Source organism: Petaurus breviceps, unplaced genomic scaffold (assembly GCF_028583685.1).
Source record: "Petaurus breviceps papuanus isolate PSGF00001 unplaced genomic scaffold, PetGlider_PUasm1.0 90617, whole genome shotgun sequence".
NCBI classification, from domain to species: Eukaryota; Metazoa; Chordata; class Mammalia; order Diprotodontia; family Petauridae; genus Petaurus; species Petaurus breviceps.
Genome location: NW_027187287.1, coordinates 829668 through 851623, shown reverse-complemented (window position 1 = coordinate 851623; position 21956 = coordinate 829668). Strand labels below are relative to the sequence as shown.

Below are 21956 nucleotides of genomic sequence, written 5' to 3'. Positions count from 1 at the left end.
CAAAAGTGGGTGCTCCCAACTTCCCTCCCCCCAGCCTGCCCTCCCTTCCATCATCCCCCCAATCATCCCCTTCCCCTCCCTACTCTCCTGGAGGGTGAGATACTCTATTTAGTGTGTATTTCATTCCCTCTCCAAGCCAAATTCAATGGGAATAAGGTTGACCCATTCCCTTTTGCCTTCCTATTCTTCCCCTCCATTGTACCCATTTTCCCTTGCCTCTTCTATATGTGATAGTTTACCCCAATTTGTCTCTCCCCATCTCCTCTCATTATATTCCTCTCTCACCTTTTAATTTCACCTTTTAAGTATCATCCCTTCCTGTAAAATTGGTCCCGTTTGCCCTCTATCTATGTATACCTGTAAACATATATACACATTCACATATGTATTCATATGCCCACATACCCTCATATATAGACTATATATATATATATATATATATATATATGTATGTATATATTTCTATTCCCTTCAACTGCTGAGAAAATTTTCATAAGTTACAATTATTGTTTTTCCATGTAGGAATGTTAATAGTTCAACTTTGATAAGTTCCTTATGATTTTTTTCCCTGTTTACCTTCTCATGCTTCTCTTGCTTCTTGTATCTGAATGTCAAATTTTCTATTCAACTCTGGTTTTTTCAGCAAGAATGCTTGAAAGTCCTCTATTCCACTGAACAACCATATTTTCCTCTGAAACATGATACTCAGTTTGGCTGGGTAGGTGACTCTTGGTTTTAATCTCAGCTCCTTTGACCTCCAGAATATCATATTCCAAACCCTTCGATCCCTCAGTGTAGAAGCTGCCAAATCCTGTGTTATCCTGATTGTGTTTCCACAATATTCAAATTGTTTCTTCCTGGCTGCTTGTAATATTCTTTCCTTAATCTGGGAATTCCGGAACCTGGCTATAATATTCCTAGGAGTTTTCTTTTTGGGACCTTTTTCAGGTGGTAACTAGTGGATTGTTTCAACCTCTATTTTGCCCTCTGGTTCTAAAACATCAGGGCAGTTTTCTTTGAGAACTTCCTGGAGTATGATTTCTAGGTTCTTACTTTGGTCATGGTTTTCAGGTAGTCCAATAATTTTTAAATGATCTCTCCTGGATCTATTTTCCAAGTCAGTGGTTTTTCCCATGAGATATTTCACATTGCCTTCTATTCTTTCATTTTTTTGGATCTATTTAACAGCATCTTGATTTCTCATAAAGTCATTAGCTTCCATTTGCTCCAATCTAATTCTGAAGCAATGATTCCCCTCATTGAGCTTTTGAGATTCTTTTTCCATCTGGCAAATTTGGCTTTTTAAGGCATTCTTCTCCTCATTGACCTTTTGAGCCTCTTTTGCCATTTGAGTCAGTCTGTTTTTTAAGGTATTATTTTCCTCAGTCAGGCTGTTGACTCTTATTTTGTAATTTTCTTGCATCCTTCTCATTTCTCTTCCCAATTTTTCCTCCACTTCTCTTATCTGCTTTTTAAGGTCCTCTATGGCTTGTAACCAGCTTTTATTTTCCTTTGAAGCTTTTAGTGCAGGAGTTCTGACTTCACTGTCTTCCTCCTCTTCCATGCTTTGCTCCTTTTTGTCCCCAAAATAGGAGTCTAATGTTGGAATCTTCTGTCTGCTTTGTTTCCTTTGCCTGGTCATGTCGCCTCTTAGTCACTTGACCGCTGGGATTTTTGCCACAGTAGGACTCTACCACCAGACAGGGGAGCTTTTGTCCCAAATGCTGGGGTTTTCTCAGCTGCTGGAGGTATTAGATAGGTGCCCTCTCTGAGGTCTTCAGATGCTCTGGCAAGCTGGACACACACCCCAGGACCTTCACCCTAGACTGAAATCCAGATCTAAGAAGGTTAAAGCAAGAGTGATTAGCCCTCAGACTGGTGCTTGGTCCCCCTACACTCTGCAGGCCAGGAGCTGAAGCTGCCCCTTGGCACTGGCTGGCTGTGCTGGAGTCTCAGTGGCTTCTCGCCCTTGGGGCTAAAGCCAAGCACTCTCACTTACTGGGTCCTAAAGTCCAGACTGCACTGACCTCTCACTTTGTCCTTCGCCTCTATGTGTTGATAAATCTGGAAACGGCCACAGCTGCTGCTGATCTGGAGTCCCTCTGGCTGGCAGCTGGTCAGGCCCACCCTGGGGCTAAAGCCTTGGTGTGGGGCTGGCACTGGCCTATTCCTGCCAGCCTGCTGGGCTATTCTCAGTGGGAGGTTAGCTTCTCTGTGTCATTTTGTGGGTTCTGCAGCTCCAAAGTTTGTTTAGAGTCCCCTTTTTCATGGATTGGGGAAGGTGGAAGCCGGAGCTGAGGGAAGGTCCTGCTTCTACTTTGCCATCTTGACTCTGCCCCCCCCCCCCGTCTGTATTTGTATTGTATTTGACTGTTGTGAATCTTTTATGTGTTTTGCATTTTCTGTGGGGCAAAATAATGGCTGTATCAAATATACATATATATGTGTATATATATATATATATATACATATATATGTAACTGTTATCTTGAGTCATTTTTCAGACATATTTGATTCTCCATGAACCCATTTGGAGTTTTCTTAGCAAAGATACTGGAGTGATTTGCCATTTGCTTTTCCAGCTCATTTACAGATGAGGAAACTGAAGCAAACAGGGTTAAGTGATAGTGAATGAGGTAGGATTTGAACTCATGAAGATGAACCTGATTCCAAGTTCAGTGCTTTATCCACTGCTCCACCTAGCAGCAGAATAGGTACAAAATCATGGATTGACCGCCTGAATCACCTAACTAAAGCTTTTAGAATACCAGTGTCAAAAGCCCCTCTGTCCAAATCCCATTATTGTCAAAATTCTTTCAATTTCAAAGGTTTCACCAGTCACTTTTGAAGACTCTCTGACCACAAGCATGCTGATGGACCTTTTGGCAACATGACACTACACTAATGAAGCATTTGGGTAGCATAATAAATAGAGCTGGACCTGGTCTCTGGAAAGCCTCAGTTCAAATCCAGCTTCAGGGAAAAGGACTCACATGTACAAAAATATCTATAGCAACTCTTTTTGTGGTGGCCAAGATCTGGAAATTGAGGAGATGCCCATCAACTGGTGAATGGCTGAACAAGTTGTGATATATGAATGTAATGGAATACTATTGTTCTGTAAGAAATGATGAACAGGCAGACTGAGTGAAGTGAACAGAACCAGGAGGACACTGTACACAGTAACAGCAACATTGTGTAATGACCAACTTTGATAGACTTAGCTCTTCTCAGCAATGCAAGGATCTAAGACGACTCCAAAAGACTCATGATGGAAAATGCTACCCACACCCAGAGAAAGAACTATGGAGTCTGAATGCAGATTGAAGCATACTATTTGCTCTCTCTCTTTTTTTGTTTCTTCTTTCTCATGATTCCTCTCATTGGTTCTAATTCTTCTTTACAACATGATTAATGTGAAAATATGTTTAATATGAATGTATGTAGAGAGCCTATATCAGATTGCATGCTGTCTTGGGGAGAGGGGAGCGGAGGGAAGAGAAAGTTTAGAACTCAAAATCTTATGGAAGTAAATGTTGCAAACTAAAAATTAATTAATTAATTGATTTTTTAAAATCCAGTTTCAGACACTTATTAACTATATGACCCTGGGCAAGTCATTCAACCTCTTTTTGCCTCAGTTTTCTCATCTGTAAAAAGGGGATAATAATAGCACCTCTTTCCCAGAGTTGTGAGGATAAAACGAGATATTTCTAAGGTACTTTTGCAAACCTTAAAGTACTATGTGAATTGCTAGCTAGCTTTTATTATAGGAAACCTAGTCATCAGGGATGGTGGTGGGAAGGGGTTATTCCAGCTAAAATGCAAGGTGCTATCTGAAGGGGCTAGGCTTGTGGCACCCCAGGAGAACAATGACACCAAAGAAGGGGGCTCAGATGGGTGTCTAGACAGCTGCTTATGGCACTCATTTCCAATACCTCATTCCCAGGATTTATAGTAGAATCAGCCTGCTCGAAAATGTAGCTATGTAATTAATACATATTCTAGGTCTTGATTATCTGAAGTCTTTTGAATGATATGACTCAGCAAACTAAAGAAGAAATCTTTCCCCTTGAGGTAAATATCTGTCATTGCTTTAAATTATTAGATGTCTGAGAAGAAACACCCTCAACCAGGATAATCAGTTATATCTGTTCTTTGAGAAGCAAAAGGGTAGAGACTTGACCCTGGAATCAGGAAGATCGGGGCTCAAATCCTGCCTATGATACAAACTAGTTGTGTGACCATGGGCAAGTCATTTAACCTGTCAATATCCTCAGGCAAATTTAAGACCACAAGTTACAAATGAGTTGCATCCATCGGAGGAGGAGTTTCCATACCAAAGAAATCACATATCTAGATCCCTCAAAAAGTTGCCAGTACTATAGTTATCTGTATTGGGGTGTATAATAACTACGTGTAAGCCCTAGGAGGTCAAGAATCTGTCACATCTAAACTTTGCATCTCCCTCATGTTGTGCCTACTGTATACACATGGTAGTTAGTGAACAAATGCTTGTTGAATTGAACAGTTGAACTTTCAAGGTCACAGAGAAAGATCTTATAATGTTCCCTAACTTTATATATAAAAAAGTTCCCATTCATGACATTTCCTTACCTGAAACATGTAGTGTAGTGAATTTATTTGAAGATCCTTGGCCTAAAAGAAGCCACCGGTAGACTCCATGATGGGAAAATTGGGTGTTCTGAATCACCAGTGTGGCTTCTTGGTTCTTCAATTTGAGATGCATCCCATCCTGATAGCGAGACTCCCCTACTGCGGTCATGTTGAAGAGGCATCTTTCATTGTCCTTACTGTCTTTATAGAAATACAATTCTATAACATCAAAGTCCATGGTGCTGTTGCAGATTATTTTAGCCTGGTCATTTTTGCAAACAGATAATTCTTCCTGGCATTCAAACTTTGCAAACTCTGCAATAAATGAACAAATTCCAAAATATTGTCATCATCATTATCATCATCAATACTTACCATGTGCCAAGTGCTGGGGATATGGAGAGGCATAAGGCACTCACTGTCTCTGATCTTGAAGACTTGCTTTCCAATAAGAACATAAAAGCTCAGGGTCAAATGGATGATTGACACAGATATCACCTACTCAAAGATCAAATTCAGAGAGATCAGCGAGGTCTTAGGTTAGGGCAGCTGGGAAAGGCTTCATGGAGAAGGCTGACCTTAAATTAGCCTTGAAAGAGTCTCAGTTACTGACAAATAGGAATATCTTTGTCAGAAGCTTCTGAATGAAAATTTTTTAAATGATTCTGACTCTGTCCTTAAGTCCTCCTGACGCCCCAAACACTTTCAGATTCTTTCCTATTTTTTTTCTGTTTTAGATTCTTTTCTATTCATTTTCTCTCATCAGCAAAAAAGAAAGGAAAGAAGAAGGAAAGGAAGGAAGGAAGGAAGGAATAACCAAAAGTTTTATTAAAATAATTTTTACATTTATTTTTATATAAAAATATTATAAATTATTTATAAAAGGTTAAAGAAAACCACCTCTATAAATCAAAAGCTAGCTTTAGGCATACTGAATACTTAAATGAAATTAAATACAAGAGGCTAAAACCATTTTTGGTTTGTAAAGTTTTTTTGGGGGGGGGAGGGGAGAAGACAGAGAAATTGGAGTTAAGTGATTTGCCCAAGGTCACACAACTAGTAAATGTTTAGTGTCTGAGGCTGCATTTGAACTCAGGTCCTCCTGATTCCAGGGCTGGTGCTCTATTCACTGTACCACCTAGCTGCCCATGAAGCCATTAAAAAAAAAAAGAAGAATCTGTCGCTTTCACAGAAAGCATATTGAAAACATGAAATGTTTATCTGTGTATGTATTTCTGAGAAAATTCAGTCTTTTTACAGAATTATTTATCCATGAAAAGGCTTATCACACTGAGAAAAAAAGATGAGGGGAAGGGGAAAACAAGAGGGAAGAAGAAGAGACAATGAATGAAGCATCCTTCATTTCTTGAGCTAAGAGCTAGCTCCCTCTCAATCTCCTCCTTATGTGATCCAGGTGCTTTTTACTCTTGGCTTCTGTCCTAAAGCAGATATTTATTATCATAGTTCTCAACTATACCCTTGCTTTTGCCTAGATCCCTTCACAAAGACATGTAAAACGCTTAATACAGTCCCTGGTATATAACAAGTACTTGATGAATGACTATTCTTCCCTCTTCTCCTGCTCCCTAAAAAAGGACTCTGAATAATGAAAAAATACAGTGCCTACATGAATAGAAAGGAATTTATCAATTAATTTGAAGATCATTAATGCCTTTCTCCGTGTTCTGTTCTATATTGGAACACAGTAGAACTCAAAAGCCCAAAGAGGAAGCTTTCAATAATGGCAGCCAATATGGGGAGCAGTGAAAATAGGGAGCACTTTGTTGGTATAATGAGATTAGGTTTGAAGAAGATTTATTATATAACATGGAATCACAGAGCTAGAGAAACGAGAGACCTTAGAGGACATCAAACCCAAAGTCCTCTTCTTAAGGAGGAGGAAACTGAGGCCCAGATGGGGTTAAGTAATTTGTGACCTTGGGAGTCACATAATTACCTGATTTTGAAGTAGGATTTGAATTCAGGCTGTAAACTTCAGTTTTAGCATCCCACCACATCATGACACTGTCATGAGTAAATCAATTTAAATTCATAAGTATAATTAACTTTTGTCTCTCTTGGGCCACTCACCTTTTACCATAGCTTAAAATCATATAAAAGGCAGTGCTGTGGAGTAGAAAATGTTTTTCCTGACTTGACTTGGAGTCAGGAAACTTGGGTTCAAATCTTTCCTTCAACACTTAGTGCCATTTAGTTCTAAGCAAGAGATAGCATGACATAGTAAACCAAGGGGTGCACTTGAAGCAGGGAAAACCTGGTTTCACATTTTGTCTCTGACACTTATGTGTGGCCATGAACAAGTTACTTAATCTTTCCAAGCCTCAGTTTCCTCATCTGTAAAATGGGAGCTTAAACTATATGGCCTCTTCAGTCCCTTCCAGCTCTAAAATCTATGATTCCCCAAGACTCATGGAACCTATATAAACCTCAACTTCTTTATCTGTAAAATGGGAATAATGATATTGCATTACCTACCTCACAGAGTTATTGGGGGGAAAATCCTCCATATATATAAAAGAGCTATTTAAAAATATAAACTAAATTACATTTATGATGTAATGTATGACTTAAATTTGTGCTATTAAAATATGAACTAATATTTGGTATGCATTTTCAAAATTACTCCCATACAATCACATATACATTTTTTACATGTAAATTTATACAATAATGGGACAAGATCAAATGATAACAAACAATATGAGCTGAAATATCAGCATTTAAAAAATCACATTAAGTACTAAAACAAATAGGGAGGAATGGATGGAGGGGTTGTGTCATAAACCTCGTTTCCCCCTCATCATGGCACACCAGTAAATATTATTCAGGAGCACAGCGAATAGAGTGATGGACCTGAAATCAGGAAGACCTGCGTTCAAGTCCAGCCTTAGACATTTACTAGCTGTATGATTCTGGACAAGTCACTCTGCTTGCTTCAGTTTCCTCTTATATCAAATAATGCCACTTACCTCTCTCTTAATCTTTGTAAGGATCAAATGAGATAATGCTTGTAAATCATGTTGGAAATCTTAAAGCACTGGATAAATACTACCTATTGTTAGTTGCCTTCTTATATGGCAGCTAGGTAGTGCAGTGGGTAGAGTGATGGGCCGGGTGTCAAGAATGCCTGAGTTCAAATCCATCTTCCGACATTTACTAGGTGTGTGACTTTGGGCGAATCAGGTTGCCTTAGTTTACTCAGCTGTAAAATGGGAGTGAGAATAGCACCTCCCTTGCAATGTTGTTGTAAGGGTCAAATGAGATAATATTTGTCAAGGGCTTAACATAGTGTCTGGCATGTGCTCTATAAATACTAGCTATTAACATTCCTATTTCTTTGAGCAAGTTGTTACTTGCTTACCCCCAGAGGGACCAGTGGATAGCTCTCCAAACATCAGGGCTCAGAGATTCTGCTATGTATTGGTAACATAGTACATCCATCATCAGGCCGAATGTCCCCAATTGTTCTACCACAAAGTGGAAACTCCAAGTCTAGACCAGGACCATAATAGATTACATTTGTTCTATTTGGTTCTGGGAGGCAGAACCAGGGGCAATTGGGTAGAGGCTTCAATGTAATTAATTTGTAACAAGAGTAAGTACTCTTAGGCTTAGCATGAGGAAAAAACTTCCTATCAGTTAGATTTGTACAAAAATATAATAAACTTGCTTTGACAGGGATTATGTTTCACCTCATTAAAGTTGTTCGTGCAGAAGTTGCATGACACTTGTCAAGTTCATCATGGTAGGGCTATATCACATATAGACTAGACTGAGATGGCCACTGAGGTCCCTTCTAAATACAAAATTATGTGATTCAACTCATTTGAACAAATTTCACTCAGTGCCTAATGTGTTCTAGGGATACCAAAAAAAAAAAAAAAAAGAGTAAACATTATCTGCTGTCAAGCAGCTTACATTCTACCATTCACGGGTAGGTGGTGGAGGTGGTCCAGGCCTGCAGTTTCATCCACTGGCCTATTTTAGCTCCATAAAACATGCTAACTGAAAACCCAGTCCAGCACAGCCCAAAATTTCATCTGCAAATCTACAGGGATCTGTGTCAAACTCATTGTTTGGAACTTGGACTCCAGGCCCCCAAGCCCTATGTGAAGACTGGAAAACATCTTTTTACTTTCTGACGTGCAAAAACCTATTCCTTTTTCTCCCTGGAGTCCCTGCCTCCTTCATATACCTGCTTATTTTTTCATATTTAACCTTGGTTTCTATTTGATTTCATGTTCAGTTGGCTATCCTACTGGTTTAAACTGCTTGAGAGGGAACTGTATATTTCAGAAGATGAGGTTTTCCCCAGGGTCCTGAGCTCTCTAGGCTGTCTTAGTATGACACAGCACCAGTAAAGAAAACACCTAGTTATGGGACTAGTCATAAGAGAATGTGTGTCAGAGAGAGATATGAATATAGGAGAATAGCATAGGAGAAGTGGGAACAAGACAGAGAAAAACTCATTACAGAATCAGAGAAATTATCTTCCTTTTACAGATGGGGAAAATGAGGCACAGAGAGAGAGGTGACTTACCCAAGGTCACACAGTGACAGAAAACAAATTCAATCTGAGCCATTTCGACAAGCTTTAAATGCAAGGCATTGAACCTTGGCTTCTGTAACTAATAGTCTAAGAGGTTTCCAACACAGTGTATTCTACTGGAGGAATAGCAATATGGACTTAGCCCAAAACTGAGTATGTTCTATCCCTATTTCTGGATATTCCAGGTAGGGTGAAGAAGGCCTCCTTCACATGGTATAATGGACAGAACACTGAGCTAAGAGTGAAAAGACCCCAGTTCGAATATTATTTCTTCTTCTTCTTACAACCTATATGACCTTGGACAATTTACTTTCCCTTTCTAGGTCTTAGTTTCCTTATCTGTAAAATGAAAGGAGTAAATTAGATTAAAAAAGGAGTAAATGAAATTCTGAGGATTCTTCTAGCTCCGAGTCATACACTTTTTATTCTTTCCCCTTATCCTTTTGCTCAGCTGTTACTGTGCAGGGAAGATGGAGGAACACAAAGATACCTGAACTTTCCGTGGCACTCAGAATGGTCAAGAGCCAGAGGGCCTCAGCCGTTCTCAGTAAGAAGCCAAAAGCCATCAGGTCAGATCAGCTGCACCAGGAGGTGGAGATGACAGGTATCAGGCCTCAGGAGGCAGTCCTCTTTGTCACTGGTTCTCCAGATACCTCTTGGAGAAGAAAAAGCCAATGAGACAAAAGTTCTTACAAAGGATCTTTGCTTGTCCCCATTATCCACTGTGAGAAGTGACTGCTCCTGGAGATAAAAGGAGATAAAAGATGGAATAGATCAGGCCTTTCCAAATGCCAGATCAAATTCAAGATAGGCACCCTTTTGACCACAGTTTAGCAGCTCAGAGCTCCTGATAAATCGACTTTCTTTGACTTTCTTTACTGTGACATGGAATTGCTTGAGGGAAGGAATGCATACCTTGGTGACTCTTAGGGTAGCCTGAACTCCAGAAGGAGCCTTGAAAGAAAAGAAAAACCTATCCCAACTAATTACCAGTGAAGCAACTCATGCCCCCACCCTAAAGCCTGGGAAGGTCCTTAAGTATTGCTTACTAAGATGAAGGAAAACACCAGAAACACCCAAAGGTTCCACCCATGGGTCAGAGATTCATGACTCATGAGCCCATAAGAGGACCAAGGTGGGAGTGTTAGCACAAGAATCCTTCAGGTTCAAGGGAAAGTAGTTTAATTTAACTTTGCTCCTAAGAAAATCAAACCTAAAAGAGGACAAGTAGAAAAGTCAAAAAAACAACAAAAAAATTTTTTTCAAGGTACATTAAGAATACACGAGTGGGGCAGCTAGGTGGCACACTGAGGAGTATTGGGCCAGGAGTCAGGAAGACTCATCTCCCGGAGTTAAAATATGGACTCAGATACTTCCTAATTGTGTGACCCTGGGCAAGTCACTTAACCCTCTTTGCCTCAGTTTCCTCATGGGAGAAAACGAACTGGAGAAGGAGATGGTAAACCACTCCAGTGGTTTGCTAAGATAACATTCTTTGCTAAGAAAACATGACTGAAAAACAAGTGAACAAGAAGTATACTCGATAGGAAAAGATTCACTTTCCCACCATTGCTCTGGGTCTGAGGCACAGGATCTGATAGTAAAAGAATTCACAAATAGGGGGCAGCTAGGTGGCACAGTAAATAGAGCACTGGTCCTGGAGTCAGAAGGACCCAGGTTCAAATCTGGCCTCAGACACTTGACACACTTACTAGCTGAGTGACCTTGGGCAAGTCACTTAACCCCAATTGACCTGCCTCCCTCCTCCAAAAAAAAAAGCAAAAAAAAAAAAAAAGAATTCATGAATAAAAGGATGGGCTTGAACCTCAGGTGTTGTTTGGAGAAGAGCAGAGTTTACTGCAAGAAGCAAGATAAGCCCCTGAACAGAGGAGATCTACAAATCAGCTAAATTCCCAGAAAGAGAGAGACTCTCTCTGAGTAGTAGCAACACATCTACTACAGAGATGCATGGTTTTTGAGAGTTCCCAAGATTGAACCTGGTCTATCTGTTTAAGACTTCAATCCTAAGAATTCATGTTACAAAAGTAAAACTCATTTTCAGTTAAAAGTCACAGCTATGAACTTTCCTTTCTTTCCTTTGATGAAAGTAATGTACAATGTATCAGAGTAGCTGATTTTAGGGGAACATGCCTGTACCCTGGGAAAGAAAATGTAAGTTAAGGGAAACGAAATACAGAAGAAGAATCTTTATCCACAGGAATGTGCTAGAGCTAGCAAATAATAGAGCTAGAAGGTACAACAGAGGTCCGATTCCTTTATTTTGTAAGTAAAAAAATAGGTTTATGAGGAAGTGACTTGCCCAAGGTCATTCAGGTCTTGTTTTCGTTTGGGGATGGGGGAGCAGATTTTAGAGCCATGATTCCATTATTGTAGGGAACTCCTGGTAAGGAAACTCTCTGTACTGGTGCAGAATGGTGACTTTTCTGAAACTTAAATTTTAGAGAATTCCCTGGGGAACAAAGAGGTTACTTATATATGTATCAGCATATATCAGAGAGAGGACTTCTCCTACTAGCTCTTATTGGAATCTCTTGATTCCAAGGCTGGTTCTCTATCAATCATGCCATAATTCCCTCACCAACGATTTATAAATCACTTTTATCAAATATTCGAAGAACAATTTATACCAGATTAATAAAACCTATTTTCAATAATTGAGAAAGAAAGAATTCTGAACAAATTCATCTTATGAGATATGGTCTTGATCAAAACATTAAAGCAGAGATTATATGTATATGTATATTATTTATATGTATATATATACATATAGAGAAACATGTATATATACACATACTTATATGCAATAGACCAATCTTGTTCATGAGTATAGAGCACTGGACTTGGAAGCAGGAAGACTCATCTTCATAAGTTCAAATCCAGCCTCTGACACTTAATAGCTGTGTGACCCTGGGCAAGTCACTTAACCCTGTTTGCCTCGGTTTATTCATTTGTAAAATGAGCTGGAGAAGGAAATGGCAAACCATTCCATTATCTTTGCCAAGAAACCCCCTAAAAAAGGTGTCACAGAGTCGATCATGCCTGAAACAACACAATATTTAAGTACTTAATATTATGGAATGTATATATAATCAGGGCAGACTTCTTGGAGGAGGTAAGGTTTGTTTATTTTGAGGGAAGACAGGGCATAGATTTGCTCATATATCATAAGATCAAGAATCAGAGAAGACTTTGGAGATCATCTAGTCCAGTTCTTAACTTTGTGTCATGGACTCCCTTTGGAAGTCTAGAGAAGCCTATGGACCCCTTCTCAGAAGAATGTCTGTTGCCTACACTCATAATAGAATTTAAATTTCAGTCAGAGACATTAGTGAAAATAAAGATATAATTTTTTTCACATCCAAGTTCATGTACCCCTTGAAATCTATCAATGGATACCCTTGAGGATCCATCAATCTCACATTCAAGACTCCTGATCTAGGACAACTCTTAATTTTATTAATAAGGAAACTAAAATTCAGAGAGTTTAAGTGATTTGTTCAGGACTTGTTTTTAAGTGTATTTTATTCCAGCTTATTCACTTAATATCCACTCAAGAAGCCTCCATTAAACACATGCTATATGGAAAGTACTTTCTGAGTGTTTAGGAAGTTGCAAACTTGAGACAAAACTCCATTCTTCCTTTCAAAGAGATGAGAGTGTAGTAGCTCTCTTGATTTTGTCCTTGAAATCCTTTGTTACTTCAGTATGACTGACTGAACCAAGTTGGGAAAGCTTAATTCTGACAAGCCACTGGAGGTACCACAGGTTAATCCTTCTCACCTTGGATAGTGTTATCAAGTCCATTGCCCACCCCGGTAGCTTTGCAAAATGTTGGAAACCACCGACCATTTAGATGTAATTGCTCTAGGCAAGACAGAAACTATGGTGCCTCTTGTATTCTGGGTTGCTCTGGTCATGAGTAAACATGTCTTTATGTTCATGAAATTCACTGACCTGCCCTGTGCCGACAAAACTGATTGTGATTATATCACGCAAGGGAAACCGAACTCTTTTAAATTACATAAATCAAAATAGAAAAGGACTTTGTAAGGAGTGGGTTGGGTTGTTTCTGTGTTGATGTGTGTGAAAGTGTAGGAGTGTGAGGCTGTTGCAGCTAAGTAGGCAGAAAGGAAACTGAAACATTGACAACTGGCCAGGCTTGCTTTAGAAGATTTATGATATCATTCTCCTGAGAGATTTGACTTGCTCAGCTCTTTTCTAAAATATCTTTATGCTGGCTGCCAGGTTCAAGTGGGCAGAGAGTATCAGACACAGATAAGAATCCCTCTGTTGGGGGTAGGGGAAGGCGAGGAGGAGGAGCAGGAGAAGGAGGAGGAGGAGAAGAAAGGGATATTCTGTGAAAGAGAGTAATATGCCATCACAAGACTTACTGAGCTTTGAAACCTTAGCCATTCTGTCTAGACAAAAAAACACAGGTCTTGAAATGAGGAAATGTGGGGTTGATTCCCAGTTCTACCTCTAACTCCCTATGGGGGAGCTTGACATATAATTTGATTTCTCTGGTCTGTAGATTCCTAATTTTTAAAATGGAGCTGAGCATCCTTGTCCTACCTGCCTCACAAGGTTGTTGAGAAGAGCAAATGAAATATTACCCATGGAAACGCTTCTTAACTATATAGCACTATGTATGTCTGGGCTCAGCGTGGAGATGACGCTCTAATGCTACTCAGAGATTTCCCTCTATCCAGCCCTAGGATTCCAGAACTGGAGATATTTGGAGCTGAAAGGTACTTTAGAGATTATAGAATGTTAGTCCAATCCAGACATTAAAGGCAATCTCCTCTACAAGATATCCAATAAATGGTCCTCCAATCTTTGCATGAATACTTCCAAAAAAGGACTTTAAACTCACAACCTCCTAAGGTAGCCCAGGCACTCATCACCTCTTGCCTGGACGATAAGCCTGCTGGTTGGGGTCTTTGTCTCCAGTGTCTTCTACTCAGCTATCACATTGATCTTTTTGTTTGCTTGTTTGTTTTTTTTTGGAGGGGGGAGGGCAGGGCAATTGGGGTTAAGCGACTTGCCCAAGGTCACACAGTTAGGAAGTGTCAAGTGTCTGAGGCTGGATTTGAACTCAGGTCCTCCTGACTCCAGCCATCACATTGATCTTAAAGCACAGGTCTGACCATATTATTCCCCTTTTCAATAAATTCTATCAGTTCCCTGTTATCTCCAGGCTCAAATTCAAAATCCTCTGGCATTCAAAGTCCTTCATGTGGTACCCCATTACCTTTCTAGTCTACTTTCTCTACTACTCTGTGAGTCAGTGTTCAGTCATTCCCTGATGGGTACTGCCTCAATTCCCAGTTCTTTGCCACCACAACAAGAACTGCTATAAATATTTTTGTAGAAATTTATTCTTTCTTTGATCTCTGGGTTATTACCTCATTTTACAGGTGAAGAAAATGAGGCTGACAAAGGTTAAGTGACTTGTCCAGGGTTGTATACTGTTCAGTTGTGTCTGATTCTTCCTGACCCCATTTGGGGTTTTCTTGGCAAAGATACAGGAGTGGTTTGCCATTTCCTTCTCCAGCTAATCTTACAGATGAGGAAATTGGGACAAACAGAGTTAAGTGACCTGCCCGGGTGACACAGCTAGTAAGTGTCTGAGTCCAGATTTGAACTCAGGAAGAGTATTCCTGACCCAAGGCCTGGCACTCTATCCACTTGTCCAGGGTTATACAGTTAGTAAAAGTCTGAGGCAGGATTTGAACTCAAGTCCTCCTGACTCTAGGCCTAGAGCTCTAGTCACTGAGCTATCTAGCTGCCACAGCTAATCTTTCTCACCTGCACTCTTCCTCCCTAGTTCCTCATCACTCTCCTTCTCTGCAACCTGAATCTTTCAGTTATCTCCTCTCTATGGCTTTGTCTTCATCTTTTCTATTGGTTGAATCTTCCCTTCTGCTTACAAACTCACACAAATGTCCCCTATCATGAAAAAAATTTGGTTTGTGTTGTAGCGCTCTTGAGCTACTGTCTTCATAACATCCAGAAAGTTATTTTCAGTCAGGGAAAAGCTGATAACCTGCCTACTCTTGGCACTTGAGAAGAGTTATTCAGTGCATGAGTAGCCATTTGGAACCAGGAGACAGCAGATAATAGAGTTAGGTTCCAGAAAAAGCTTGGCAGACTAGAATGGGTTGTTTGTTGAATTGCACTGAACCCTCTGACCTAGCTGGGAGTTAATAAATTTAATCCTTGACTCCCTCATTGACTCTTTATTTGATCTTTTGGACTCCCATGATCTCTCTTCCCCTCTGGGTCTCTATTAGAAGAGTCAATAATCCTTCTGGCAAGATGGGGCAGGAAGTCTCTTGCCCTTAAAAGTTTCTAGCCCATCTCTCCAGAGGTGTTTGAAATTTCTATGATTGGAATCACACCTTTGGATTAAGGTACTAGCTTCAGAAGGTTCTTGTTTTCTTTGGAAATTTTTGTGAGGCTAACATTCCTAGAAAACAGTGCAAAAGTAAAAAGCATGAATGCTGATACATTGAATCTATAGGAAATGGGGCATAGGTTTCCCCAACCACTAAAACCCATAATCTTTCACTGGAGATTGCTGAAAATACATGTTCTTTATAATACATATAATTCTTTATAATAAAACATTAATTCTGATAATGTGTACTTTTCCTAACACAGTAACCAAAAAATTATCCATGTAACGTAGGGGAGAGAAGAGACAACATCAGAAAGGAAAAGGGTTGGTGATATCAGATGAACCCCAGGGTAAAAAGGGGAAAGCCATCTCTAATCTATTTGCTATCTCTAATCTTCCTTTCAACTCCAGAGTTGAACTGTTCTCCAAGAAAAGCACATCTCTGGGTGAGGCCCTGCCTCTGGTCCAAGCTTAGTACATCCTTCCCTGGGCTGGCCGGGATGTTCAGGAACCTGGCACTGGTGGAGGGGAAGGTTTGCTCCAGTGAGAGAAAAGGAATGACTACCATCTAATTTACCCTCTTTTCTATGTTTTTTTCAATTCCTCTATCCCACACCTGAGAGTTTACTTCAGCACTTTTTTGTTTTGCATTTCTTCTTTTTTCCCCACTTAATAGTATTTTGTTTTTTTCTAATATCTTTTACATACAAAGACAGTTTCAACATTCATTTTTACAAGATTTTGAATTCCATTTTTTTTCTCCTTCCTTCCCTTCCCTCCTTCCCAAGATGGCATGCAATCTGTTACAATCACATTAAACATATTTCCATATCGGTCATGTTGTGAAAGAAGAATTAGAACAAAAGGGAAAAACCATGAGAAAAAAATAAAAAAAGAGTATGTTTTGATATGCACATAGTTCTTTCTCTGGATGTGGAGAGCATTTTCACCATCATGAGTGCCTTGGAATTGTCTTAGATCATTGCATTGCCGGGAAGAGCTAGTTTCTTTAGCACGTTTGGGAAGAGATTCACAAATACTTTTATGAATACTTTTCTCTTTTTTGTAGACATAAACTTGCTCATCAAGGCTCTCGTGTTTTTTTTTTCTCTACTACACACAGATGCCAATGTACCTGGTTGCCAGTGAAAATGAGGTTACTAATGAATTCACGAAGACTGTGGAAATGTTGAGGATTGACTTATTCATAGGCAGCTTGGAACAGCTGGATAATGAGCAGGTCCTTTTGTGAGGAAGACTTAGGTTTAGGACCTTCCTTTGATATATTACTGGTTGTGTGATCTTGGGTAACCTTTCTGTTTTCTGTGCAATGTGATTTGCATTTACAGGAGTTTCCCCATGACTTTGTTTAACTCTTGGGAGTTCCCTATATCTATGAAACCATTCCACAAAGACAAGTGTTTACACTGTTCTCATTTCTCTGGCTCAGAAATGTTGACAGATGTCACTGGTAAACCTGAATCAGAGAGAGAGGAAAAAATAAAAATGGAAGAGGATAAGAAATGAGATTACAGGGGACCTTAGTGGTGGTTTAGTCCCAATCTTTCTTTTTTTCTTTTTTTTTTTTCCTTTTTGCTTTTTTGGAGGGAGGAAGGCAGAGCAATTGGGGTTAAGTGACTTACCCAAGGTCACATGGCTAGTAAGTGTTATGTGTCTGAGGCCAGATTTGAACTTAGGTCCTCCTAACCCCAGGGGCCGGTACTCTTCATTTCGCCACCTAGCTGCTCCTCAATCTTTCATTTTAAACACAAATTGATGCTTGTTCCAAGTGACATCAGTTGAAATAATTGTAATAAAAAGAACTATAGTAATTTTAAAAATACATAGTAAATACAAAGTAGTTTTAGGAGAGGGACAGCCCTAATACTTGAGGGGAAGAAACTCAGAAAGGCCTCTTACAGGTGGTAGCTGAGACTTGAAGGAAGCTAGGGATTTTATGTGGCACAGGTGAGGAGGGACTGCCTTCAGGGCAAAGCTCTGTCCACCTGTGTGACTTGGAAAAGTCACTTGGAACAAGCCTCAATTTCTTTGTCTCTGAGTTAAGTTCAGAAGTTTGTGAATCCAGAGGTTTTTTCTTCTCTGAATTAAGTATAATAAATTTCCTTGCAAATCACTTCAATAGAAAGAAAACAGTTATCTCTCTACAGCCTTGCATACCCATGTACAATTAAGGGAGATCTGTTATCTTGCTAACAAATGTTGTAGAATGTAGGTAAGGACCAAGAAATCTATTATCTCTGTTCAACTAATGAGCAGATTGAGTCTAATGTCTAGCCAATCGTATTGTTTTCCATCTGTGATGCTTAATGTTCTTTGTTCTCTTGTACTTCCCAAAACTGCCAAGATTAGCAAGCCCGACCTTGTGGTCTTGGCTTGCTGATGGTTTCATGACCCATTTTGTTGTCAGCTAGAACAACAACTGGTCTCACTGACAAAATGAACACACTCAGAACTTTATTGCCTCAGTTTACCTTAATTTTCAAATGTAACAATAAAAAGAGATAATTGGTTGATCACATGTTTGAAGCCTCCACTGACACCTTCTCAGCCCTCTTGGTATGTTGGATGGACTCCGCTGTGGAGAACTTATAACAGAGCATAGACAAGAGTCACCCAGGAAGAACAGGCATGGATGGGTCTCAATCTCAACCATTAGAAAGAACTCCCAAATCAGCAAGACCACATATCCATTTACATAATTCTTTCTGCCAGGGGACTGATGCTTGGATTGGCAAGGAGAGAACAGATCTGACTAACACAGAGTTGAAACCCAAGATTAGAATAAAGCACAAATCAACAGGCCAAATCAAATTTTATCCTTGAATGAGAACAGAATTGACAGCATGAAGTACTGAGCCAATGTCATTGAATGATCTTATACATACCTTTGTTCTGGATCTTTAAAAGATCACCTTTTCTAACTTTCCTCTTACTGTCAAGCACCAGCATGACTCCCAGTTACTCAGGCTTGAAACCAAGATGTCACTGTTGACTCTTTACTTTCTCTCAGCCCCCACATCCGATCACTTGCCAAGTCCTTTCAGTTTCCTTTGTAACATCTCCCCAACACTCCCTCTTCTCTCCTCTGATGCTGCCACAACCCTTTTGTAGGCCCTTATCATCTGAGACCTGAACTATTTTGATAGCCTGTTGGTGGATCTCCCTGCCTCAAATCTCTTCCCACTCCAGTCTGCCCTCTACTCAACTGTCAAATTAATCTTCCTAAAGCCCAGGTCAGACTATGTCACTCTGGTGGCTCTTCATTATTTCCATGATTAAATTATAAAGTCCTATGTTTGGGGTTTGAAGTCCATCATAACCTGTCCTCTCCCAGCTACCTTTCTAGTCTTCTTACATTAGTACTCTGAGATTCAATAACCCTGGCCTTGCTGTTCCCCAAACACTCCATCTCCTTACTTGATATTTTCATTGGTTGTCTTCCACGCCTGAAATTCTGTCCTTCATCTCCATCTCTGGTCTCCCTGGCTTTCTTCAAGCCCAGGCTAAGACATCACCTTCTACAAGAAGCCTTTCCCAATGCCTCTTAAGGAAAATCCCTTCCCTCTGCTGATTATCTTCAATTTGTCCCATATGCATCTTGTTTGTAAACAGTTGCTTGCATGTTTTTTCTTTCATTAAACTATGAACTCCATGAGAGAAGGGACTCTTCTTTGCCTTTCTTTGTATCCCTACTGCTTAGCACAGTGCCAAACACAGTAGGTCCTCGATAAATGCTTGTTGATTGATAGATTTATCCATTGAAGAAAATAAGTTGGGGCGGCCAGGTAGCACAGCGAGTAAGAGCACCGGCTCCAGTGTTGAGAAGACCTGGAGATCGAATCCCGGGCTCAGACACTTAGCTCCCACCCAGAAACACCTGGCCGTGTAACCCTGAGCAAGTTACTTAACCCCAATTGCTCAGGGGCAGCCAGGTAGGTGGCTCAGCGAGTAAGAGCACCGGTTCCAGTGTTGGGACGACCTGGAGATCGAATCCTGGGCTCAGACACTCAGCACCACACCCAGAAATAATAACTGGCCATGTAACCTTAAGCAAGTTACTTAACCCCAATTGCTTAAAAAATAAAAAAAAATTTAAAAAAAAAGAAGAAAATAAGTAAAACTAATGATAGTCATCCCAAAATGGAACAGGTTTATCCCTGGTGGAAGGATCATATATTTAGAGCTGGGAGGGAATTTTTTAGAGGTCATCTAGTCCAATCCCCTCATTTTACAGATGAAGAAATGGAGATTCAAAGAAACCAAGTATTTTGCCCAAAGTCAAGTAGGTAGTAAGTGACCAAACCAGGACTCAATCTTAAACTGATTGACTCCAAGTCCATTGTTCTTTCCCTGAATAAAATGGTACCTTTTTCTTTAAGGGAAAGCTGGGTGATTACTTGTTGGGTATGTTGTCTGGGAGGATTCTTGCTGGATTGCAACAGATGGCCTCTGAAGTCCCTTCTATCTCTGAAATTCTAAGTTTGTGAAGTTTCAGGATTTTTTTTTGTATTCATATTTGTCTATTTAGTATAAAAGATTTGTGAGCACTGTGATAAAACAGTGAAAAGAAAAAAACAATTTTTACAAATCCATTTTGAAAAATATGTGCTATTTATTTTGGTTTCATACTCTTAAATTATTTCATCCATCAGGTTCTTTGCTTCTTTGGGTCTTGTAACTGCCCAACTCATACAGTCCTGAAGTTTAGCTCCAGTTAGCCCACTTCCACCCAGTTTATGTAGACAAAATAGTTTGCCTTCCTCATCCATTATGACTGTTAAGCTTCTAGTTGCCAGATGTTCCTCTTCTCCTGTAGGGTCAACCATGAGTAAAGTTTCATCAAATGTAGCAAATGATGTGGCAATTGGATGTGTTCTAATATTCAAGTGATTTTTCTTTTTTAAATTAACTTCAGTTAAGCCAGTTTCTTCATTTATAGTACCTGCTAGCAATTGGACATTTCTTAAAGCTGTTAACAAAGCAAAAGTGCATGCTTCCAAGATGTTTCCATCACAGTCAAGGCAAATGAGAATGCAATGTAGAACTCATGCAAGCTTTCCATGAGAAATGCATAAATCTTCCCTCTGTATTATCTGTGAATTTTTCAGTCACATCTGCAATGAACTGACTAGCCACTTGGGCCTCTTCCCCAGGAAGTTCAGACTGAAATCTTGATGAATACAGAGGTGGTAAATCCACATTTGGAGCAATATAACCTTTATTGAGTGAATCCACGGGGGGGTGCTGCAAACTCTGCTTTAACTCCACAAATTACTGTTGTATTTCCCAACTTCACTAAAGCAGAACCATCTGCAGTAGTAATTGAACCTATATGGACTGTGCTGGCCTCCCCAAGTTCCCTTCCATATGGACGGCAGTTCTCTTTCAAATATCTCCTATAATACTCCAATGGTTACACTATTTTGAATCTAACCGCCATGTTTGATGCAAAAATTCAGAATTCTTAACCCATCACGGAAGAGTCACTATACCGCTCCCTCCAGTGGCAATTTGGCCTTTAATTCAGAACTGACCTATATACTAGAGGTGTCAGCACTGGCCTGAATCCAGTCAGATGAAAATGTAATTGGGAAATATTTAACAAAATAAGTAAAAATACAATAAAACATAGAAAATATTACATATTAAAAACTAAGCCAATATGCAACCTGCAGGGACACTTATATACAGATTAATACCCCCCTATCCATTACTATTTGGGTTGGACTAGACTACTGCTATATGCTATTTGCTGGCCACCATCAATGTTAGTCAACTTAAAAAAAAATGTTTTAAAAAATGTTTTAACGTGTAACTAGGGGAGAAAAGAAAAAAAAGGAAAATTAAAAAAAATACTATTCCTCAGTACTAACTATGCCTAAATACCATCCTGCTTTTAAACTAGATGCCCCCAATATAACAACTGTATTTTATCTCTGGCTTATAGTCCCCAGTCCTTTTCCTCTTTACTTACATCTTTACTGTCAACTCTGTGCTAACACAAATAGGCAGGATTACACCCTGGCTGCCAAGAAGAAAGAAAAGCAAACTGACTGAGAAGGAGATTCCAGTACAAAGATGATCAATGAGGCATGGAATTTCAGAGCTGGAATGAGCCTTCTAGGTCCCCTATTATAACTTCTTGTGGGTAGAAATGGAGTATAGACATAAAAGTCAAGGGAAATGTAGGAGGGATTAGCACCATCTTCTACCTCCTGTCTTCAAGTCTCATCTATAATTTTTTTCTTTTACAAGAAGGTTTTCCCTGTTCCCCTTAATGCTAGTACCTTCCCTCTGCTGATCATTCCCAAATCATCATACATACAC

At 39.7% G+C, this 21956-nt stretch overlaps 1 protein-coding gene and 1 pseudogene across 4 annotated transcripts in view; both read right to left on the bottom strand.

Moving 5' to 3' along the window:
* Positions 1-21956, bottom strand: part of LOC138142900 (uncharacterized) — a 36572-nt gene that overhangs the window by 8245 nt on the left and 6371 nt on the right. For 2 of the 4 annotated variants that reach the window (XM_069063972.1, XM_069063969.1), the window contains 2 exons: positions 9678-9842; positions 4618-4932 (listed from right to left, as the gene is read on the bottom strand). In XM_069063972.1, coding sequence (XP_068920073.1) covers positions 4618-4932; positions 9678-9753 — 391 coding nt within the window. In that variant the 5' untranslated portion in view covers positions 9754-9842. Of the gene's footprint in view, positions 1-4617; positions 4933-9677; positions 9929-21956 lie in introns of all 4 variants that reach the window. The other 2 variants (XM_069063971.1, XM_069063973.1) reach the window with 2 other exon arrangements.
* LOC138142899 (exosome complex component RRP43 pseudogene) lies at positions 15701-21069 on the bottom strand (annotated as a pseudogene).